A 25957-nucleotide genomic window follows, 5' to 3' on the forward strand; every position below is an offset into this window, starting at 1 on the left:
GCCTATGGAATTTATTAGCCCAAATCTTCTGACAAGCATATGGAAAGAGAGGGTATCAGGTGGATGGTGTGGGTGGGGGTGGTTGCTGGAGAGATGGATGAGTCGGTGGATGTGGTCAGTAGCTAGTTAGGTCTGGTTGGTCGGGGGATGGTAGTTGAGTATAGTCAAAGCTGGTAATGGTGGGGAATTAGTCAGATAGCTGATTGAGTAGTTGGCATGGGTTCAGGTAGGATAGTTGGAATATCAGCTTTATTGCTTAGGAGATCAGTTATGAAATTGAGCTCAAATTACTCTCAATCCTAGTCTGTCTAATATTTGCTGGGAAACTCCACAAACATGTGTACCAGAACTGTCCGAAGTCTCTAATCCTGACTCAGACAGAGACATTCACTGGGGTTTCTTGAAAAGCAAGGGAATTAGCTATTGGAAGTTCAAACTTCCCAGGCAATTTCCATGGAGGTCAGCACATCAAGATCTCCGCACAGTCCTAAAATGCATCCTTGATCATATATGTGATCTCTGACAATTCAGAAACTGCCCCATTCTGCTAGAACTTTGTGTAGTTTTACAGATGAGGTTGCTATGAATTAAGTAAACGGATTTAAATCATCAGCACAGTCTTTTAGTTTTCAAAGTTCCCCAAATACGGAATCTTTGGTTCTTGCAAAAATAACATTTGAATTTTCAACCAAGCTTTTGATAGTAAGACATCTGACTATGACCAGTTATTTGCAGTTATTTGAGGATTTCTGTCACTGCTTTTGAAAACAAAATACGGTATGAAAGAGGATGACATTGCTTGGGCCACCCAATATGTGGCACCTCTTTTATCAGTAACAATTCCATCTGATTAATCCACATTCATTTCTTTTTTCCCAACTTCTGTAAAATGTTTACGCCCCATGGTTAGTAACATCACTTTTAGACACTTCAGTTGATCTTGTATATGCATCTTGCTGGAAGAGACACACACTTCCACAATTACCTTCAATAAATAACTTAATTGCGAATTCACAATTAACCCTGAGTTGAAGTTCAAAGATTATGTCCCCCATTAGGTTTGGTGTTACAGATACGGTTGCAGAACTAACATTGTTCAGTGTCACAACTTCCTCCATAAAGCAAAGGTTTCTTTTTGCTTTTCACTGAATCAGAGATAGAATTGCTCACTGAACAGTGAAGGAACTTTGGTGTATCTGCAACTTAAGAGCCTGTGCTCCATTGTGGATTTTTCAACCTACTATCAGCTTCTGAAAAATTTCAAGATCAACATACATGGCCCAAATTCAATCCTAGTCTCAAGCTCAGATGACCTCAGTGAAAGATTTAATATTCTTTGGTTCGAATCAGAAAGGAGACATTCAGCCAGCATTCCTGTTTCCAAGTATTCACCGATTGGAAAGTACATCTATATAAATAACAGATCAGAATAGAATTGGTCTTATGTGCTTTGTCAATATCTACTTGTCTAAGCTAATACATGAAGATTTAGATGAAGTACAAAAGGGAATCTGGTATTCATGGAACCATAATCATGTGCAATTTAATCCCTTCAAAAGGAAACAGAATAATGTTATAAAAATAGTTCATTTTAATGAGTGGCTTGTTTATTGGTAGAACATCTGTCTCTCAGTCAGACAATTGAGTAATTAAGTGTATTCCAGAGACACAAACATAATTAAAGACAATACTGCATTGTTAGACGCGGCATCTTTCAGATGAGACATGGCCCCAGCTGTAAAGGATCCTATGTCTTTTTTTTGAAAGAGTACATGAGATTTCTTTCCAATTCCCAACTTTTAGTCATCACCCAAGACTGTCAGGAAGATGTTACCGCTTCACTAACTGTTTATGGGATTTAGTTCTGCGCAAATTGGCTCATGTGTTTGCCTACATTACCAGAAGGACTACATTTCAAAAGTACTTTACTGGTTGTAAAGTGAATAAGGACAGTGTGAGATTTAAAGAATGAGAAAGCTAAGTTATTCCTTCTTTCTTTCCAACTATTCATGGCTTTCCACTTAATCAAGATTCCTCTAGACACAGTGAAGAATTTGAACATTACGTAGATTGAGTAATACAGAAAATAATTTTTAAAAATTGAAATTTCTTATTTCGGCATTAAAACAATAAGTACTTACCTTGAATGGTCTACTTGTGTCATCAAGGAAAAGTATGTTTTCTGAAAGGAGCAGTGACCGTGCTGGGTTGCACAGATCTAGGGGCTGCAAATAATAATGTAAATTAGTTGCAACAATTTGTTAAGTCAGACTTCAATTTTGTGTGACCGTTCAAATTAGCACTTACTAGTATCTTCGAAATTGTAACCTCCATGATAATTTTCAATTTTAAAGTAGCTTTAGTCACTTGAAAACTACACTTTTCGGAAAAAAAAAATTAGACAATAGCGTAAATGGACTAAGTTTCACCCTGAGAAGGAAAGGTTCGAGTGGTTTTCACAGCTTTTGCAGCTGAAGCACAAACCAATCAAGTTTTGAAAGCATTTCCTCTGTCTGGACCTTTGCTGCAAAATTCTTAACAGTTAGTTGAGATTTGCATATCAAAAAGAACAGGATGTTAGAGAGCTGTTGCCCACTATAGCCAGTACAGTTAACCTCAGAGTGTGGGCGTACTTCCAAAATAATCTTGTGCACTGGTATTACTTTCAGTTTAGTGCAGACTGCAGGTTCGTCAGAAAGGACATTGTGCAGAGACAAACATTGCTTACTGCATATTTGTATATATAACCTGTAATGTTAACTTAGCATGACTGCATGAGCTCCTTCAGCAAACAGGTGAAAAGATTTTTACATGTTATTAATGTGGAGAAAGGAAAAGCAAGTAAATATTGAAATAAATAAGTCTGACCTGAGATATTACTGGTCCTGACTTCAGAATGACAGATTGGAATCTGAACATCAATATGACATTTAAGAATGTCAAGAAGCTAGGAAAATTGGCACAATAGAAAGACACGACTTACATTAGAGGGGCATGATTTACATTCGGGAAACCAGAATGTCAGAGGCAGTTTGATTTGAGATGAGAAATGGTAAAGGCAAGCAGTCACTTTGGGAAAGGTCTATAAGCCCTCATACAGCAACCAAATGTTAGTATAAAAAAAGTAGAAAGAAGCAATTGGAGTTTATCGGAAGCTTTGACAATAATCATGGGGATTTAAATCTACATATATACTGGAAAAAAGCCAAAGCACAAAAGTAGTCTAGATAAAGAATTTATAGAACATTTTCAGGATAGCTTCTTAGAACTGCATGTTCTGAAGTCAACCAGAGAACAGACTGCACTAGAAACAGAAACTTTGAGTAGCATTAAGCCATTTGTCCCTTTGAGACTGCTCTGCCATTCAATATGATCATGGCTGATAACTTAGTGACCTGTTCCTGCTTTCACCACACACCTTTGATTCCTTTAGTCTTAACAATTATATCTAACTCCTTGAAAACATTCAATGTTTTGGTCTCAACCACTTTCTGTAGCAGAGAACTCTCCAAGCTCACCACTCCCTGGCTGAAACAAATTCCCCTCACCTTAATCCTAAATAGTTGACCCTGTATCCTTAGACCATGATATCTGCTTCTGGACATCGTCATTGGGAACCTACTTTCTGCATTACCTCAACTAGTCCTGGCAGAATTTTATATATTTCCATGGGCTCCCTCCCCCCACCAACTCATTTTTTAAAATTCCAATGAATATAATCTTAGCCAATCCAGTCTTTCTTCATACTTCAGTTTGCCATTCTGAGGAATCATTCTGATAAACTTTTGGTGTCCTTCATCCATAGTCAGAATATCCTTCGTCAGGGATGGAGACTAAAACTGCACACAATACACCAGCTGCAGTTTCACCAAGGCCCTGTAAAATTGCACTAAACATCCCCGCTCCTGTAGTCAAATTCTCTTGTTATAAAGGCCTGCATACTTTTGCTTTCTTAATGAGCTGTTGTACCTGTATGCTTACCTTCAAACAGATGATTTAAGAATACTTACATAACAAACCTAAACACACCCAGAGACTTTAGCCACCTTACCATACATTAAAGACATCTCAGATGACGACCAGATTATTCCAGTCCCTTTGCATCACGGTAAACCACAAACCTAAAAACGCACTGAAACGGCGATTAAAGAGTCTAAATTACCCTGTACCAACAACCAGCCAAATGAACGTCATATACAAAATACCCTGCAAGGACTGCAATAAATACAACATCAGACTGACGGGCAGGAAACTAGCGACTAGGAGCAGTCGCTAGCAACTAGCCACCAAAAGATCTGACCAACTATCTTAGCATCCTTCCACATAGATGAAGGAAGACACCAGTTCGACTGGGACAATACATCCATCCTGGGACAGGTTAAACAAAGACACACACGGGAATTCCTAGAGGCCTGGCATTCAAACCAGAACTCCATCAACAAACACATTGATTTGCGCCCCATTTACCAACCTCTCAGATAAAGAACCGGAAGTGATATCACCCATCACAAAAGACCAAGACACACAAATAGAAAGTGGGACAGAAGTTTGGAAGGCCATATGGTCTACTCTTGGCTCCAATTCTAACACATGTTCCTGAGTGTGCTCATTACAGGCACACAAAGACTCACATATGATATTGGCAAGGAAGACTGCCATAAGCTCATTTATACTATTAGTAGATATTAGTCATGGTCTAGAGCACAATGTAAATGACTGTCAAGGAGTTCAAGATTTTCAAGAAAAAGTTACACAATGAAATTAGCTACATTCATACAAAGATATCATTGCAATAAATCACCTTCCCTTCAAGTGTGTGTGAAATTAAATTTAAAATTCAAAAATATTACCTGAACAAAGAGAGGGAACACCAAAATCTTTGGAGCAAGTGTCATGCATGTCCCATAGTTAGCATGGGGAATATGAGATCTCACAATTGTGCAGTTTCTGTAATTCCCATAATTCTTCACTGCTTGTACAGTTGATTTCAAGATATCTGTGGAAGATCCTATTAGTGACTGCTTTCTCTCTGGGCCACCTTGAATTCTGCTTCGGCCTACATTTGCTACAAGAAAAAGTAATGAAAACATCTTTAAGTTTTCAAATAACAGAAAAGTTTGAATTCTTGGAAATAAGCATGTTATGCCAATCAAAGCAGTAATCCCAATCGGAAATAAATTTGAGAATGTGCTGCGTAACACTTATGAATTAAAGACCACCATTTTTAAGGATGTGCTGTACCATAGATAACTTTTACACATTTGTAATGTGCAAAAAAAAGCTAAACTTTGCTTTTTGTTAATATTAAACATCTGACTAATATTTAAAATTTGTCATAAATTTATATGGGAAAACAAGTTTATACACTTACAGTTAAGCTAGTTTTGTGGTAAATATCCAGACATAAATAAATAGTATGTTAGCTGTTGTGTGTATTCAAAATTGACCAAAATCACAATTTCAACAATACAAAATTGTAATTTTACAGTGAAATGGTTTTGAGTGCTGTCCTTCATGGATATCACAGAATGATAAATTTGAGAAATTCTGACAAAATTAAACAAATTAACCAATGTATTGTTAAAAACTCCGTTTATGACTGTTAGCGAGTCAATATAGGATAAGTGCTAATCAGTCATGTTACTCTTCAAAATCAAGCTTCCACACTACTTTGTCCAATACAGACAACATTCCTCATCAATTACACATACATTATATGTTATAAAATAATTTGCTGGTTTGCAAGATATCTTTCATAATAGTGCCATATTTTCCAATTGGTTTGCATTCGTGAAAGGCAAGGGCAGGCCAGAAACTTGCAAAACAAGAAAGCAGAAACAGGATTTTGACGGGTATGCTTTCTGCTGTCTGGACTTTTAAATAATCACAGCATACAACCAGTGATTGATTGATTGATCAATTTATTGTTGTCACATGTACTGAGATATAGTGAAAAGTGTTGCTTTGCATACTATATAGGCAGATCACAAAATGCTTCAGGGTGGTATAGTGTTGCAGCCACAGAGAAGGTGAAGGGAAGTTCAGAATTGAGAGGTTTGTTCAAAAGTCTGATAACAGCAGGGAAAGGCTTTTTCAAATTTATTCGTACACATATTTAAACTTTCATATCTTCTGCCCATTGGGAAGAAGTAGAAGAGAGGATACCCAAAGTGGGAGGGATATTTGATTATGTTGGTTGCTTTCCTGAGGTAGCAGGAAGAATTGATGGAATCAATGGATGGAAGGCTGGTTTGCGTGATGGTTATGTTCATGACTCTGTACTTTCTTGCGGTCTTGGGAACAGCAGTTGCCATACCACCTTTACAAGGTGCAATTTTTAAAATTGCGAATAGTCTTTGTAGACATGCTGAATTCCTTACACTCCTGAGGAAGCAGAGGCTTTGTTGTGCTGTCTTGACCATCACATCAACGTGGGTGGGCCAGGTCAGATTGTCAGTGATCAAACTCCCACAAACTTAGCACTCTTGACCATCTCCACCTCAGCACCACTGATGTTTTCCATAGGCTAGGGATTGTTAAAATTAATTCGCAGGGTGAGGACATCATGGGCAATAAATGCTCACATAGCCAATCTCCAATTTCCTCGAGGGCAGTTAAGTGTCAACCACATTGCTGTGTGTCTGGAGTCATAGGTAGACCAGACTAGCTAAGGATGGCAGTTTCCTTCCCTATAGGACATTTGTGAACCAGATGGGTTTTTCTGACAATGGAGAATGTATTCACGGTTATCATTAGACTCCATTCTATTTTTTTCTTATCTTGAATTAAAATTCCATCATCTGCTGTGATGCTATTCGAACCCAGGTCCCTAAAACATTACCTGGGTCTATGGATCAACAGTCCAACAATAATACCACAAGGCCATTGCCACCCCAACCATAGTGCACAACCATTGCAAGCTATCAAAGGGTCAAGTTTGCCTGCACCGCTTAAAGCGGGTTTGTACTTCTTAAAAGGGAATTGCAATTTCATTGCAGCAGTGCTAGAAGTTATTCCAAAGTGGTTTTGACCTGGGAAATACAATAAGTGCAATAAGAGCTGAGAATTCTGCCACTCCAGTATGAAAATGGTGATCAACTTCAAGACAAAACTTCTGGATCCATTCAGGAGACAAACTGGTATCAATGCTTCTGTTTTCATTGCAGCTCTAGCAGTAATCATCCACTATCTAATATATCAGTGCTCCACTGTTCAGAATGATGTCCTTCAAATTCAGTCTGCTGCAATGAAGGCTTAGACTACTGATGCAAAAGCTGCAGGTACCAGTGTTCAAAGGAACTCAGTGTGCCACTACAGCCCAGCAATTTGCCCTGCAGTATACACACAGGATTACTGCAGTGTTGCCCTGGTGGATTCTTGGGTGTATGACTGCACACAAACTAGATAGCCAGGTAAAGGATAGGACTGGAACCTAATTGTTACGTGCATTTTGAAGCTTTTATTTACAGTGACATATAACAACCTCTAAATTCAACAGTTTCAATCTGTTCCTACATACAGGACAGAAGTGAATCCACAAGTAAAATGTGCCAGCTGTAAACAATTGAACATTAACATATACTTAAACACTGTTTGTTCTTAAATGACAGCTCTCATTCTCTCACCAGTTCGAATCTCCCAGTGTTTTTCTTCTGGCCATCCAAAGGCTATGCCTTCTTTAGTCAGCTTTTTGACAGCATCCTGAATGGTCAGGCATAGTCTCCCTCACTGAAAGGGAACAGCCTTCAACAAGCTATGTTGCAGCCACAAAGGCAGCTTTTCACAGAAGCACCAGTAAGATAAACACTAAGGACTGGACTAATAAAGGCACTGGGTCCAAATTTTAACCTTAACAGCTGCTGAATGTTAGTAAATACAATTAGCAGTTACATTGTAAGTAGATGCTGCTCATCATCGAGATGTATAGCATGGAAACAGACCCTTCGGTCCAACCCGACCATGCTGACCAGTTATCCCAACCCAATCTAGTCCCACCTGCCAACACCCGGCCCATATCCTTCCAAATCCTTCCTATTATATACCCATCCAAATGCCTTTTAAATGCTACAATTGTACCAGCCTCCACCACTTGCTCTGGCAGCTCATTCCATACACGTACCACCCTGTGTGAAAAAGGTGCCCCTTGAGTCTCTTTTATATCTTTCCCCTCTCACCCTAAACCTTGTGCCCTCTAGTTCTGGACTCCCCCAACCCATGGAAAAGACTGTCTATTTATCCTATCCATACCCCTCAATTTTGTAAACCTCTATAAGGTCACCCTTCAGCCTCCGACACTCCAGGGAAAACAGCCCCAGCCTATTCAGCCTTTTCCCAGAGCTCAAATCGTCCAACCCTGGCAACATCCTTGTAAATCTTTTCTGAACCCTTTCAAGTTTCACAGTATCTTTCCGAAAAGAAGACGACCAGAATTGTATGCAATATTCCAACAGTGGCCTAACCAATGTCCTGTACAGCTGCAACATGACCTCCCAACTCCTGTACTTCATACTCTGACCAATAAAGGAAAGCATACCAAACGCCTTCTTCACTATCCTATCTACCTTTGACTCCACTTTCAAGGAGCTATGAACCTGACTCCAAGGTCTCTTTGTTCAGCAATACTCCCTCGGACCTTACCATTAAGTGTATAAGTCCTGCTAAAATTTGCTTTCCCAAAATGCAGCACCTCACATTTATCTAAATTAAACTTCATCTGCCACTTCTCGGCCCATTGGCCCATCTGATCAAGATCCCATTGTAATCTGAGGAAACCTTCTTCGCTGTCCACTACTCTTCCAAATTTGGTGTCATCTGCAAACGTACGAACTGTATGGGTTGGACCAAAGGGTCTGTTTCCATGCTGTACATCTCTATGACTCTATAATGAGTCCTCTTTTCAAGACAAGTTAATGAATAACGTCAGTTACAGTGGAACAACAATGAAAATGTTTTGAGCTTTGCCAATGGGATATGCAACGGTTGTGTTCTGGCACTGACACCCTTTAGCATTTTATTCTCTTTGCTAGTGTCATATGCCTTCAGGTTATTTACCTTTTTATATCCTAGAACTGATAGAAAGTTGTTCTTGAAATCCAAAACAAAATGTGTCAAAACCTCAATAGGCAATTATTCTACTGATTCTAACGCACTAACATTTCATATCAAGGAATCTCTAGTTACAAATGGACAGAGTCGCTTGTGCCTGTGAAGAATTTACTCTGACCATCACCAGGAAGGGAAATAGCATGGTCCAGATGCCACACTACAATCTTAAAACATGAAAAATATGACAGTGGAGGTTATAGATAGCTTCAAATATTTAGGCTCTACAAATCAATAGCATACAGTCAGAGCTTTGCAGCAAGAAAAGAGTGCCTTTGGTTCAACTCACCCGTGCCAACTGTATGTTCTCAATTAATCTAGTCCCATTCTCAGCTATTGGCCCATATCCCTCTAAACCCTTTCTATTCATATACCCATCCAGATACCTTTTTAAATGTATTTATACCAGCCTCTGGCAGCTCATTCCATACACACACCATCCTGTGTGTGAAAAAGATGCCTCTTAGGACCTTTTAAATCGTTCCCCTCTCACCTTAAACCTATGCCCTCTAGTTTTGGACTCTCCCTATCCTGTGGAAAAGAACTTGGCTATTCACCCTTTCCATTCCCCTCGTGACTTTATAAACTTCTATAACCTCATCCCTCAGCTTCTGAAGCTCCAGGGAAAACAGCTTCAGCCTATTCAGCCTCTTCCTATACCTCAAACCCTTCAACCCTGGCAAAATGCTTGTAACTCTTTTCTGAACCCTTTCAAGTTTCACAACATCCTTCCTAAGGCAGGGAGACCAGAATTGCACACAATATTTCAAAACTGGCCGAACCAACTCTACTTTCAAGGAATTGTGAACCTGCACTCCAAGGTCTCTTTGTTCAGCAACACTACCCAGGTCCTGCCCTGATTTGCCTTACCAAAATGCAACATCTCACATTTATCTAAATTAAGTATCTGCCGCTTAGCCCACCGGTCCATCTGATCTAGATCCCGTTGTAATCGGTGGTCACCTTTTTGGCTTCCCGCTACACTACCAATTTTGGTATCATCTGCAAGATTACTAATCATCCCTCCTATGTTCACATCCATATCATTTATATAAATGACAAAAATACTGGACCCAGCACTGATCCTTTTGCTACATCGTTGATCACAGGCCTCCAGTCTGAAAAGCAACCCTCCGCCACCACCCTCTATCTTTTACGTTCGAGCTAGTTCTGCACCTACATGGCTAGTTCTCCCTGTATTCCACATGATCTAATCTGGCTAATCAGTCTACTATGCGGAATCTTGTCTGTCACTTTTTGAAACCAATACATATATTGCAAAAGCTGAGTAAGAATATGCAGAATAATGCCAACTTTGGAGAGAATACCAAATTGCGAGAGTCAAGCAAGTCTGCATTCTCAGAATATTCATCTACAGTGGTGAGACCTGGATAACATTGCTACACAAGGCAGGCAGGCTGAACAGTTTTCACCTTTGTTTCCTCAGATGTATCCTTACCACCTCTTGGTAGGACAAGGTCACCAACCAAATTATCTTGGGATATGCTTATTCTGCCACCAGATACTCACTGTTAAGTCAATGATGTCTATGCTAACTCAGCCATGTTCCTCAGATGGATGCTAGCCATACATCCAAATACCTCCTGTACAGTAAACAAGCTGCTCTATCATGATTTCCTGGGCATCCATAACTTCACTCCAAGAACACCTGCAAGCAAGATGTGAAGATAGGGGACAGTCACACTGACAACCAGAAGGTCGTTGCTGGTGGCCATGATCACTAAAGTCTGAGTATTTGGAAGAGCATTGAAAATTTTTATTTTATTCATTCATCGGATGAGGACATCATTGGTGAGTCCAGCTATTTATTGCCCATTCCTAATTGCTCAGGGACAGTTAAGCGTCATTCACATCACCGTGGATCTGGAGTCACATGTAGGCCAGATCAGCTAAGGATAATAGTGAACCAAATGGATTTTTCTGATAATTGATAATGGATTCACGGCCAGCATTAGGCTCTTACTTGCAGAATTTTATTGAATTTCAATTCCACCATCTGCCATGGCAAGATTTGAACCCTGGTTCCCAGAACAATACCAGGGTCTCTGGATTAACAGTCTAGCAATAATACAGTCACCTCCCCAAGCAGGAATTGAGCAGAAATGGAAAGCTCAGATGGCCAAGGCGGCCCAAGGAGTACAGGGACCACGAAATTGTATGCAGCAAATGCAGCAGAGATTGCATGTCAAGCCATGTCAGACGATGTTCAATTCATAGTTGAGTTGGGCAACATGATGCAAACCATCTTCTCATAAGATGGAAGGCTGTTATCTTAACTTTTATTCAACTCTAAATGCATAAGGGAATACTATATTGGTTATGACTCATTCTACATTTATAGAGGCTATGAACTCTGCCAACTTCCTAGAGTTAATATCTGTCATATAGTTTGGAACTGAAACTTTAAAAGCAGTTGTAACTAATGCATTTCCTCACATAATGGGACATTGCCTGCCTAACACACATTAATAGCATTACAGCTTTCAAAACGTTCAAATATCAAAAGCTTCACAAATGCATGTGGCCAATAAATGCATTGATTCATAAAACCAATATCCTTTCAGTTAATAATGCTGCTTAACTCAAAGATCACACCACCAGAACATGGACCAATCACTAAGCAGTTCCTACATAGCTTAGAAGGAATGTTGGTTCCCAACCACCACCCCTTGCACCTGCATCTACCATTCCATTCACCTAGCAACCATGATGGCAGTCCTCAGGAACAATACAGAAATGAGCTAAAATAAAGTTTGATTAAATAAAGTGGAGTATATTGCAGACTTCACAATATTCTAAGAAAAATCTATTTCATAAAATTCCATTTACACCATGAACATTTCTTCAATTACATAATGCCCACACTAACAAACATCTCAATCAACTGCACAGTCCCTTAAAACACCAAGCATCCAAATTAATTTGTAGTCTCACTTCAGAGTCAAAAACAATCTTGAGCTATCAAACTGTAAAATGGTAGGCACACTACTGTGATAATGGAGGCATTATGAAATCAGACATGCAGCACAAATCCAGTAATAGAAGTCTGCCAGTCTTACGTCAACAAACAAAGTGAAACATCAAGATGTTCATTAGTTAAGACCCCCTTGGCATCATGGTAGTCCAGAAAACCACCAACACAGTAAAAGAGCAGCTAATGAACTTGACAGGCCCGACACAGACAACAAGCAAAACTAATGTCATTTACAAAATACCGTGCAAGAACTGGAACAAACACTACATTGGACAAACAGGCAGAAAACTAGCCACGAGGACACATGAACAACAACTAGCCACGAAACAACATGACCCTTCCTCACTAGTATCCTTACATACAGATAAGGAAGGACTCAACTTCAACTGGGACAACACATCCATCCTAGCACAAGCCAAACAGTTACACTCACCAGAATTCCTAGAAGCACTGCATTCCAACCGGAACTCTAACAACAAACACATTGAGTTAGACCCCATTTACCACCCTGACAAAAAGAATAGGAAATGACATCACCAACCCAGAGAAACCCAAACATATAAATAGAAAGCAGGAATTATCAGCAGTGCTTCGCCCAGAGGGCAACTGAAGGGGTTACCTAGTAGGGTGATGAAATGTCTGGAAATGAAGCTTTCAGCTCAGCTAGCAAACCTACAAGCAGAACGAGTTGGAATGATAAGGGCGGCAGATGCATTGGAGCACCAGCTGTAAATTTCCCTCCAAGTCACAAACTATACTGACTTAGAACAATATCACCATTCTTACAATGTTAAAACGCTGGAGCTACACAAACAGTAGGAATAAACAGTTTTTTCTCCCCAGTGGCAGGCACTGACTAGCAGGGTACCCAGAGGGATCAGAGTCTGGATCCCAGCTATTCACACTATATATTCATGATTTAGATGAGGAAACTAAATGTCATAGCTCCAAGTTTGCAGATGATACAAAGCTGGGAGAAAGGTATGCTGAGAAGGATGCAGAGAAGCTACAGTGTGACTTGGACAAGTAAGCAGAGCGTGGTGCATGAATGGAATGAGTTGCCAGAGGAAGTGGAGGAGGCTGGTCCAATTGCAACATTTAAAAGGATGGATATAGGGATATGGGCCAAGTGCCGGCAAATGGGACGAGATTAGGTTGGGATATTTGATCGGCATGGACAAATTGTACCGATGGGGTCTGTTTCAATACATGACAGATACAGTATAATGTAAGTAAATATGAGGTTACCCACTTTGATAGCAAAAACATGCAGGTAGATTATAATCCGGATGGCAATAGATTGGGAAAGGGGGAGTTACAAGGTCTGAATCCTCATCCACCAGTCGCTGAAAGTAAGCTGGCAGGTGCAGCAGGTGGCAAATGGTGTTTTGGCCTTCAAAATGAGGAGATTCAAGTACAAAAGCAGGGATGTCTTGCTGCAACTGTACAGGGCATTCGTCAGACCATATCTGGAGAATTATGCACTATTTTGGTCTCCTGGGATGGCAGAACTGATGGAGAGGGAGACACTTGACTGGTTATGACTATATTCACTATAGTTTAGAAGACTGAGGGGAGATCTCAGAAACCTGTAAAGTTTTAACAGGCTTAGACAAGCTAGATGTAGGAAGGATGTTCTTGATGACTGAAGTCCAGAATCAGGGCTCGCAGTTTAAGGGTAATAGGGCAGACATTTTAGGACAGAGATGAGGGTGAATGTCTTCAGCCAGAGAGTGGCGAGCTTGTTGAATTCTCTGCCATACGAAATTGTTGAAGCCCCAATATTGAAGGCTTTCAGGAAAGACAAAGGTGAAGTTCTTATGACTAAACGGATCAAAAGATATGGGAGAAAACGGGAACAGGGTACCCTGTTAGATCAGTCATGATCATATTGAATGGCAGAGCAACTTCGATGGGCCACTGGCCTCCTGCCCAATGTTTCTATGAAGCTGTAAAATGCGAGACGTTCACAAGCAACTGAAGTTGAAAGCAAAGGACCATGAGGAGAAACCCCCTTGGTCAGATGATTACTGCATTTCCTTTGTTGAGGAATGGTAAAAATTTTACTTCCAAATCCCTTCATAACCTCTGCACTTTTATGCCAGCAAATCCCTCTAGACTTACTCCTCATCCCTTCTTCACACTGTGTGCACCTTCCCCTGCTGTCATCTCACACTTATAGACACAATCTTTAGCGATACAAGTTGTGTAATCTGGAATTTACACCCCATACCTATCTATACTCCCTTAAAAAAAGTCCTCAGAGCCATGCTTTTTTCCCCTCAAGCCTTCATTACTAAACTTGCTCTCTGTTCAGTCTTATTCCGCTTCTGAGATTACTTTGAATAAATTAAAACTGATCTTATTCTGCACTGTAAAACTCACAATTAGTAGAATTTTAAAAATTGACTTCAAGTATGGATATATAAATGACCAGTTATGTTATGCATAGATGAATCAACAATGGAATTCCAATAGAGAACCTATATCAACCAAACTTACGTTTTGCCCTGGTGATCTAGTATGCATTATTAACTGATTACAATGTAACTAATGCAACAGAATGAGGAAGGGCCAAGAAGTGAGAGCTATGGAATATTGACAGTTCTAGAGGAACAGCAGAGGTAGAACTTTTTTAAACAAACTGTAGAAAGTGTCAAAACATGGGAGCAAGACATTACAGTTTTAAAAATCTTCAAAGACAGATCAAATCATTGAGTAACAAATCCCAGCTTGGAAAGTTAAAGCAAGGAATTATTTCAGTTAAAGGAGAAATGAGAGAAGAAGGAACTAAAGGATGAGGAAGGGTGAAAGGGTGAGGAAGAGTAGTCTGGAAAATAATTCCAAGACCCATTTTGTTCACTGCTTCATTTAAAGACACAGCTGCCATGGATGAAACCATCTCATTTCTTTTAAACATGAAAGTCTAGTCTTACTGACCCCTCAGTTCTCGGCTCACTTAACCCGACAACATGAAATATTTACTTACAGCTTCTGTAACAGACTAAAAGAAAATATTGTACATCAGGAGGTTACATTAATAATTAATCTTACAACTTACCATAAATAACATGGTTTTCTTGAGGTATTGTCCTCAAAATCTGAAAAGTAATAACATTATCCATAAAATGATCATAATTTAATTTGATGATGTGATTCAGCATGTAAACTGATACATTAACACTCAATCCATAACACAAAGGTTCAAACTTAGAACTGTTACAATTTCTAAAAGCTCCAGGTTTTTTTTTGTTCCACAAAAAAATTCCTTGCAAGGTTTGTAGCTCAGGTTGAGGTTTAGGGTGTAGGTTTGCTCACTAAGCTGTAGGTTTGATGTCCAGACGTTTCATTACCTGGCTAGGTAGCATCATCAGTGGCGACCTCCAAGTGAAGCGAAGCTGTTGTCTCCTGCTTTCTATTTATATGTTTTCCTGGATGGGGTTCCTGAGGTTTGTGGTGATGTCATTTCCTGTTCGTTTTCTGAGGGGTTGATAGATGGTATCTCGATCTATGTGTTTGTTTATGGCGTTGTGGTTGGAGTGCCAGGCCTCTAGGAATTCTCTGGCATGTCTTTGCTTAGCCTTGCCCAGGATAGATGTGTTGGCCCAGTCAAAATGGTGGTTTCTTTTCCTCCGTGTGTAGGGCTACGAGGGAGAGAGGGTCGTGTCATTTTGTGGTTAGCTGGTGTTCGTGTATCTTGGTGGCTAACTTTCTTCCTGTTTGACCTACTTAGCGTTTCTGGCAGTCCTTGCATGGACTGCCAGAAACACTACGGAGGGCAAACAGGAAGAAAGTTAACCACCAGGATACACGAACACCAGCTAGCCACAAAACAACATGACCCTCTCTCCCTCGTAGCCCTACACACGGAGGAAAAGAAACCACCATTTCGACTGGGGCAACACATCTATCCTGGGAAAGGCTAAGCAAAGACATGCCAGAGAATTCCTAGAGGCCTGGCACTCCAACCACAACGCCATAAACAAACACATAGATCTAGATACCATCTATCAACCCCTCAGAAAACGAACAGGAAATGACATCACCACAAACCTCAGAAACCCCATCCAGGACAAACACAAATAGAAAGCAGGAGACAACAGCTTTGCTTCACTTGGAGGTTGCCACTGATGATGTTACCTAGCCAGGTAATGAAACGCCTGGATATCAAACGTACAGCTCAGCGAGCAAACCTACACCCTAAACAAAATTCCTTATTCCCATAGGAAACATCACAGTTCCTCCCGGATTGTTCACAACCCCCATGTCATATCTGATTCTATCTGACCCACTATTCAGAGTAACTACCTGATTCTACACCACCTGTGACAATGTAAACTTTAGACCTTTAACAACTCTTTCTGGAATAAACTGTTTCTTGAGGTGAAAGGAACAGGGAGAAACTGTTATAAAGGAATTAAATGCAACATGCTCATTATCCATCCCTGGGAAGAAACAACAATAAGCAATCTCTTTCCTGAGAGAGAAGTAATAAAAACTGGTTGGTAAGCTGCTGTCTTGTGACAAATAGGAAATTATGTCTGCCTGCAGAAGCAAAGGGGTGAATTGCAAGAAAGGCCGTTTTTCAAAAGAACAGCTAACCCTGAATGTAAAAGGGAATCAGGAAAATATTTCTGATAGGAAGGCAAGCTACAGACTTGAGGTCTCCAGAGATGTAGTCAATGTTAGGGATGAAAGAATCGATTGAATCATCAATAATGTCACATTACAAGTATTCCCTCCTTCAAATTTGCAAAAATCCAACATCAGAACAACTCAACAGCAAAACTTCAAAGAACAACAACGCATAAGGATCGAACCCTGGACACCTCCAGAGACAGACCACCATTGGATGAAATCCTGGCCAGATTCCACCATTAATCAGTATTAGCCAAGTTGGGTTGACAGGCTTAACCGGCTTACGCGAGGGGTCTTATTTTTGGTTACTACATGCAATAAAACTTAAATCACTATTTCAGTACTTGATTGTCTATGAGGTTCCTTAATAAATAGCCGAATTAAAAGTAATTTGTGGTAGTTTGCTCACAGTACATCATTCACATTGCCTATCCCCACTCACTACCAGTGTCAGTTTTGGCTATGGCTGATACAATCTTTGAACTAATTTTGATTGTTGAGAGCAACTTCATTAATTGACTTTATTTTAGGATTTGCACCTTTTCCCAAGAGCTTCTTTGTATCTTAGTAGTTAAATCTCCCATTGTCCAGCATGTAAGGGGAATGGGGGATGCCAGGTATGTGAATCTGCTAGCTGCAAGAAAAATACTCTTACAGAAGCCCAATACAACATACTCTTGTTTTTTTTTTATTCAAAGATCTTCAAATGTCAAAAGGGTAGTGCAACTTGCTTACTGAATTTTGGAAAATCAGGCAGTATTTTATTAAGGTCATCAAGAGAACTAGGACTTACACCTTGAATAGCAGCTAATGTAGAGGACTGAGCAAATGGGGAGTTAGGCTCAGTAGCCCGCTTGAATAAATTTGTTATATCTACCTGCTAGCATGCTTTTCTTCTCACATGCAAAACTTGAGAATTCAAGTGAAAATGCATTAGCATTTGTGCACTAACATATAAATAGAAAGCAGGAATCATGTACACTGCTTCACCTGAGGCCCACTGAAGATGTTACCTAGTATGGTGATGAAACATCTGGAAATGAACCTCCCAGCTCAGCGAGCAAACCTACATCCAGAACCTCAACCTGGAGCTACAAATCTTCTCAAAACTAAAACAGTTTTACTATTCAGCATGTTTCTGGACATATCAAATCCTTTGATAGCAATCTTTAAATCTGCTCCCACTTAACCACACTCTCCTCATGCATACCTGGCTACCATGTTGTATTGGAGAAAGGATGAGAATATTGTCTCCCTCAGGCCTACCCTTTGACATTTTAGGCCCAATTCGTGGACATTTGTCAAACTCCTCATAATTCAAAACACTGTCTATAATTTCTTCTGTATTTAATGTCACTGTAATGGAACATCCTTATGAACATCCAAACATTCTTCAAAGTTCAATGCCGGAAATGTTGTTCACAGGATTTGCTTGGTAAGTATGAGTATATGTTGCAATTCTACACTTCTAACACTCAATTTTCACAAAGAATTCTCTATGCTTCTACGGTGATCGTTGATGAATCAATGCATTTCCATTTTGTGTTTCAAGAAGAAACGCTTTTGCTTTAGTCCTTGCATAGGAATCTGCCTTGGTGACAACTGATTCACAAGTGAAAGGTTTTGGATATAACAATCCCAAATTCAACAATAATAGTACCTGTGTGAGGAAGGATGACATGCAGTGCTATTATTTATGGTTGGGAGAACTACAATGTGGCAGGTGAGCATATGTGCATCAGAACTTGGAACATCAAGTTCAAAGAGGCACTTTTCAAGAAACTTTACATATTTATAAAAGTGGGAAATTTTGTTTGAAATTTTTGCCAGCTATACGAGAATTCTGAATGCTTGGGTACTGTAAAATGGAAAATTTACTATTGTGAGTTTCTAATCATGCAATCTCTAAGCTCTTTAAGTCCCTTATGAACAGCAATTCCTCTCTCCTGCTCTTTCTTAAAATTCACCAGTTATTTCATCCCAAACAAAATATTTCAATATTTCCACCACACAATTTAATTCAATTAACCAACTTCGTTTTTATAAAATGCATACCTGGCTACCGTGTTGTATTGGAGAAAGGATGAGAATATTGTCTCCCTCAGGCCTATCCTTTGACATTGTAGGCCCAATTCGTGGACATTTGTCAAACTCCTCACGTCGCTCCCAGCTGTTCAGTACAACTCCATCAGTACCATCATACACAATATGACAACTTTCCCTGTGGTCCATGGACATTGATGGAGTACCACAGTTCTTTTCACGTTTGTTGGGTGGACACTGCAAATCATAATTTGATCTACAAGATGGTTTCTTAATCATGCGTTCAAAGTTGGGTCTCAATCGAGGAACAAGGCGCCAGATTAAAACAATGATCTGACTGTGACAGTTTCTATAAAGGAGCAAATAATATTGCATTAAAAAACAAGCGTGAAAATATGCTTACAAAAATAGAATTTCTACTTACGCACCTCACTGCACAGTCCTTATCCACTAATGTTGAGAAACTGTGCGTGATCAGCTGAAACATTGCCATTTGTTCATTTACCCATTACAACCAAATGCATTAGAATTTTCGTCTAAAGCAACAAAACCTCTGGGGTAGAATCCCCATTAGTTTATTTTGGTGAGATAATTCATACTTGGTTTTTCGAGACAATAAAATCACTGATGATATTGCACCATGGATTAAATATTTACAATTAGGCTGCAGCATTAATCATGAAGAAATATTTCATAAAGCATGAAAAATATGTATGTATTAAGAACTGGAGATCATGAATTTGAGAATGAAGACCAGAATAGATTGCTTAAAGAGAATGGTCAGTGAACCCATCAGGAAAGAAGTAGAAAACTCCAAAGACATAAATGACAGCTGATATCGCATAAGGAAATTAGTGTAGCTGTCAAAGCCAAAAAAATAAAATTCGGAAATTCTCCTAATACAGTTAAATTATCAATGGAGAATTGAGATAAATGGACAAAGTAAACGGGACTGAAGCTGAGAATAAAACAAACAAATTGGGAAGAAATTTAGAAAGCTGCAAAACAAAGGTACTTTGTAGTATTTGTTCATGAAACACAAAGCTAGCACACTGCTGCAGCAGGTAATAAGGGAAAGCTTATGAAATGTTGGCCTGTATTTCAAGAGGGTTATAGAGTCAGATGTACAGCATGGAAACAAACCCTTCCGTCCAACCAGTCCATGCCGACCAGATATCCCAACCCAATCTAGTCCCACCTGCCAGCACCTGGTCCATATCCCTCCAAACCCTTCCTATTCATATACCCATCCAATTTTTTGTAAATGTTGCAATTGTACCAGCCTCCACCACATCCTCTGGCAGCTCATTCCAGACACGTACCACCCTCTGCGTGAAAAGAATGCCCCTTCGGTTTCTTTTATATCTTTCCCCTCTCACCCTAAACCTATGCCCTCTAGTTCTGCACTCCCCGACCCCAGGGAACAGACTTTGCCTATTTATCCTACCCGTGCCCCTCATAATTTTGTAAACCTCTATAAGGTCACCCCTCAGTCTCCGACGCTCCAGGGAAAACAGCCCCAGCCTGTTCAGCCTCTCCATGTAGCTCAGATCCTCCAACCCTGGCAACATCCTTGTAAATCTTTTCTGAACCCTTTCAAGTTTCACAACATCTTTCCGAAAAGGAGACCAGAACTGCACACAATATTCCAACAGTGGCCTCACCAATGTCCTGTACAGCCACAACATGACCTCCCAACTCCTGTACTCAATACTCGGACCAATAAAGGAAAGCATACCAAATGCCTTCTTCATTATCCTATCTACCTGTGACTCCACTTTCAAGGAGCTATGAACCTGCACTCCAAGGTCTCTTTGTTCAGCAACACTCCCTAGGACCTTAAGTGTATAAGTCCTGCTAAGATTTGCTTTCCCAAAATGTAGCACGTCGCATTTATCTGAATTAAACTCCAGCTGCCACTTCTTAGCCCATTGGCCCATCTGGTCAAGATCCTGTTGTAATTGGAGGTAACCCTCTTCACTGTCCACTACACCTCCAATTTTGGTGTCATCTGCAAACTTACTAACTGTACCTCTTATGATCGCACCCAACTCATTTATGTAAATGACAAAAAGTAGAGGGCCCAGCACCGATCCTTGTAGCACTCCACTGGTCACAGACCTCCAGTCTGAAAAACAACCTCCATCACCACCCTCTGTCTTCTACCTTTGAGCCAGTTCTGTATCCAAATGGCTAGTTCTCCCTGTATTCCATGAGATCTAATCTTGCTAATCAGTCTCCCATGGGGAACCTTGTTGAACACCTTACTGAAGTCCATATAGATCACATCTACTGCTCTGCCCTCATCAATCTTCTTTGTTACTTCTTCAAAAAACTCAATCAAGTTTGTGAGACATGATTTCCCATGCACAAAACCATGCTGACTATCCCTAATCAGTCCTTGCCTTTCCAAATACATGTACATCCTGTCCCTCAGGACTCGTTCCAACAGCTTGCCCATCACTGAGGTCAGGCTCACAAGTCTATAGTTCCGTGGCTTGTCTTTGCCACCCTTCTTAAACAGTGGCATCACGTTTGCCAACCTCCAGTCTTCTGGCACCTCACCTGTGATTATCGATGATACAAACATCGCAGTAAGAGGCCCAGCAATCACTTCTCTAGCTTCCCACAGAGTTCTCAGGTACACCTGATCAGGTCCTGGGGATTTATCCACCTTTAACCATTTCAAGACATCCAGCACTTCCTCCTCTGTAATCTGGACATTTTGCAAGATGTCACCATCTATTTCCCTACAATCTATGTCTTCCATATCCTTTTCCACAGAAATAATTGATGTAAAATATTCATTTAATATCTCCCCCAATTTCTGTGGCTCCACACAAACGATGCCTTGCTGATCTTTGAGGGGCCTTATTCTCTCCCTAGTTACCCTTTTGTCCTTAATATATTTGTAAAAATCTCATTGGATTCTCCTTAATTCTATTTGCCAAAGCTATCTCATGTCCCCTTTTTGCCCTCCTGATTTCCCTCTTACTCCTACTTCCTTTATACTCTAAGGATTCACTCATTCTATCCTGTCTATACCTGACATATGCTTCCTCCTTTTTCTTAACCAAACCCTCAATTTCTTTAGTCATCCAGCATTCCCCATACCTACCAGCCTTCCCTTTCACCCTGATAGGAATATACTTTCTCTGGATTCTTGTTATCTCACTTCTGAAGGCTTGAAATATACAATTAAGGAAGTCTTACTACAACTGTACAAGGTGCTTTTGAGACCACATTTAGAGTATTGAGAGCAGTCTTAGTCCACTTTTCTTAAGGAAATATACAATTTCCTTGGTGGCAGCTTAAGGAAAGTTCACTAGGATGATCCCCGATATGGAGGTATTGCCTTAAGAGTTCAGGATTCTACTTGGTAGAGCCCAGGACAAGAGCCCAGTCTCAGAATAAAAGAGAACAGTGAGAGACAGCAAGAAGGGGAATCAGATTCGAAAGTAGGATCAGCCATGATCTTACTGAATTACAGAGCAGGTTGAACAGGTATACTCCATTTCCTACTTTTTTTAATGGCCTTCCAGTCTTATGACAAATAGAAATAAAGTGATAGCATTTCACTCATTGGAGGATATTCCACAATCAACTTTAGTAGGTAGAAATTCCAAAGAAACATAGTTCTGCCACTTTATTATATTAGGTAGGCTTGGAGCCATCACTACCCAGACTATTCTTTGGCTGCACACCTGGATGGGACAATTAGAAATTGCGTTTTGCCACTTTATTGTGGCTATCATTACTTGAATGGGAACATGCACTGTGGTTGCAGACAGGAACGAACATCTCTGAAGAGACATGTGGCCACCTTCTGTCTTAGAAGATAACAGTTTGTCCCATATTGGAGGACACCCACACTGGCATGTCTCTGCCATTTTTGACAGAATGAAAGCAGTGGACTGAGAAACTGCTTAGTTTGCTGCTCTCTAGTTCTTTGGGCAGATCTCATTGGATCAGCAAATACAGAATGTGATTGAGTTAGCATTCTGTAGGACCTCCAAATTGATGGTGCTGTCCTACAAAGAGATGCTGAATATATGTCTAAGAGAACAAATATGGAAAATATTCACAATTTTCTCCTGCTCAGGATATGCTGTCAGGGTCTCCGGTCTGTAGAGGAGTGCAAAGAGGACACAGGCTTGGTAGACTTGTAGTTTGGAGACCTCTGTCAAATTGCTGCGGCTTCATGGTCTGTGGCAGAAAGTTGCAACTTTTTGAGGTCACTTGCCTATGGAAACTCAAATGCCAGCTCCCTAACTCCTGGAACCTTTGCCAATAGTAGCTCCGAGGGAGTCACATTCCTACAAACTGGTATTGTACCCAGCAATAGATGTGTTGAGGTGCAATACTAGTAGTATAGGCTCTACGGAGTCCCTTCTGTATTCATATCATGACAGCATGCTTATTCCCCTGCCAATGATATCAAAGTGCCACATGGCCAACTGTACCAACAGCCTTCTCAGGATTGCCTACATCCTCATGGAAGTGCAACAGTCTCCATTTCCTAAACTTTAACCATTATGGATAAAATTTCACTGGAGCATAAGATTAGATAAATAAGGTGACAAGCCAAGGATGATTCCTAATTATTCCTGTTGAATATCAGACAAAGATGTAGCTGAGTAGTCGGTTCTTGCTCTGACAGCTTTTAGCATTGGGTCATAAAGTAGAATATTACATGCGTAGAAATGTAAAGTATGAAATTACCATATTCAGCCTGAAAGTAATCCACTGTGTCACAAGTCAAAATATTTACTCAGTCACAAACTCTGTTCCCTTGCCACTAACTCCAACCCTTTCCTTGTAACTCTTAGGATGAGCCAGAACAATTGTATTTTAGTGTCATTTTGACCCTGCAAATGAGCTACCTATGGGTGCTCCAGTTTCCTCCCACAGTCCAAAAATGTGCAGGTTAGGTGAATCGGTCATGCTAAATTTCCCGTAATGTTAGGTGAAGGGGGAATGGGTCTGGGTAAGTTGCAGGTCGGTGTAGACCTGTTGGGCCGAAGGGCCTGTTTCCACACAGTATGTCATCTAATCTTGCACTCAAAACCATCTATACCTACCTCTGTAATAGCACCACTCTCTGCCCTTGCCTCTATTTGCTGCTGTTGAAATCCTCATCTATGTTGTTACATCTAGACCTGATTATTCCAAAGCACTCATTTCTACCCTTCCTTATTAAAACTTAAGGTTATTAAAACTCTGTTGTCTACATCCTAACTTGTATCACATCCCTTTCATCTGAATCCCCTGATCTCAGTGGCCCACACAGGTTACTGGTTAAGGTTAATGCTTCAATTTGAAAAATTCTTATCCTCATTCAAATCAATCCATGCCTCCCCCCACCAAAAAAAAGATCATTTATAGTTTATTCCAGTTTTCCTGGAATTCCAAACTCCAACTTCTAAGAATTATCTGACTATACTATTGGTAGCCTGGTCAAACGTATCCATATATGCTTTAATATTACTGTGTTTAATGTTATAAACAAATTTAAATATCTCAATTACATTCAAAGCACTATATATGTATGAGGTTACTGTTGTATTTGTAAAATGTAGATTGTATTTTGTTTTTTGGTTGCCACAAATCCATGTATTTATTTGATAAACAACATATAATTTAGAACACTTTATTTGAAAAGTTTTTACCTTATTGCATGAGCCAACTCCACACATTTCCACTGTTCTACGTGCTGTCCATTTAGCTGTAACAGAGTATCTAGTGATTGCAAGCCTGCTTGATCAGCTGGGCCACCTAAGAAAATGAACAAAAAAGTGCAATACTTAAAATGTGTGATTACATGGATTGAATAGATTCTCCAACAACTCCACTTCCTAGTGACATTTCAAGGGTGAAGTTAAATAGCTTTTTCAGATGGGAATTTAAAAACAAATTTTGAGGACAAAAAAAACAAAAACATGGAGACGCAATGCTAAAATAAAATCTAATTAAAAAGGCAATGTTCAGTCTTTAACACATCCATGTATCTGCAAATTACTCAAGTGAATAAGAGAGCTTTTAGCTTGGCCCGATTTCCATGGTTATGCTTGGAATTAATACAGAATATAATTAAAATAAGAGCAGTATTACTAGGATCATTTTATAATATTGTCACATTTGCAACTGGTTTAAAAAACTCTTCTGAATTTGGATAAAATATTTTATTTGTACTTTAAATGTAGTAAGCAATCAGTACTATACAGATTTTTGATACTGTAAATTTTTGATGAATCAACTAAGCTGTAAACTGTAAACCTGGACCGTCTCAGACTCCTCCATCCCCTTCCTAGGCCTCTCCATTTAGGGCAACCGACTCAACGCGGACATTTACTATAAACCGACCGACTCCCACAGCTACCTCGATTACACCTCCTCTCACCCTGCCCTCTGTAAAAACGCCATCCCATATTCCCAATTCCTTCGCCTCCGCCACATCTGCTCCCAGGAGGCCCAATTCCAATACCGAACAACCCAGATGGCCTCCTTCTTCAAAGGCCACAATTTCCCCTCAGATATGGTTGACGATGCTCTCCATCGCATCTCCTCCACTTCCCGCACCTCCACCCTTGAACCCCGCCCCTCCAATCGCCACCAGGACAGAACCCCACCAACCTCCAGATAACTCGTATCATCCTTCGTCATTTCTGCCACCTCCAAACAGACCCCACCACCAAGGATATATTTCCCTCCCCTCCCCTCCCCTATCAGCGTTCCGGAAAGAGCACTCCCTCCGCGACTCTCTCGTCAGGTCCACACCCCCCACCAACCCAACCTCCACTCCCGGCATCTTCCCCTGCAACCGCAAGAAATGCAAAACTTGTGCCCACACCTCCCCCATCACTTCCCTAAGGCCCCAAGGGATCCTTCCATATCTGTCACAAATTCACCTGCACCTCCACACACATCAATTACTGCATCCGCTGCACCCGATGTGGCCTCCTCTACATTGGGGAGACAGGCCGTCTACTTGCGGAACATTTCAGAGAACACCTCTGGGACACCCGCACCAACCAACCCAACTGCCCCATGGTTGAACACTTCAACTCCCCCTCCCACTCCAACAAGGACTTGCAGGTCCTTGGCCTCCTCCATCACCAGACCATGGCAACACGATGCCTGGAGGAAGAGCGCCTCATCTTCCGTCTAGGAACCCTCCAA

General features: G+C 40.4%; 1 protein-coding gene across 8 annotated transcripts in view; it reads right to left on the reverse strand.

Annotated features, from left to right (window-relative positions):
* Window positions 1-25957, reverse strand: part of LOC122564798 (regulator of G protein signaling 3) — a 289256-nt gene that overhangs the window by 144543 nt on the left and 118756 nt on the right. For all 8 annotated transcript variants that reach the window (XM_043720037.2, XM_043720031.2, XM_043720035.2 and 5 more), the window contains 5 exons: window positions 24448-24553; window positions 18791-19127; window positions 15159-15198; window positions 4851-5065; window positions 2142-2225 (listed from right to left, as the gene is read on the reverse strand). In XM_043720037.2, the coding sequence (XP_043575972.2) occupies window positions 2142-2225; window positions 4851-5065; window positions 15159-15198; window positions 18791-19127; window positions 24448-24553 (782 nt within the window). The remainder of the gene's footprint in view (window positions 1-2141; window positions 2226-4850; window positions 5066-15158; window positions 15199-18790; window positions 19128-24447; window positions 24554-25957) is intronic.

This window comes from Chiloscyllium plagiosum, unplaced genomic scaffold (assembly GCF_037043375.1).
Source record: "Chiloscyllium plagiosum isolate Xiang-an unplaced genomic scaffold, Cpla_swu_hap1 HiC_scaffold_21, whole genome shotgun sequence".
Taxonomy (NCBI): Eukaryota; Metazoa; Chordata; class Chondrichthyes; order Orectolobiformes; family Hemiscylliidae; genus Chiloscyllium; species Chiloscyllium plagiosum.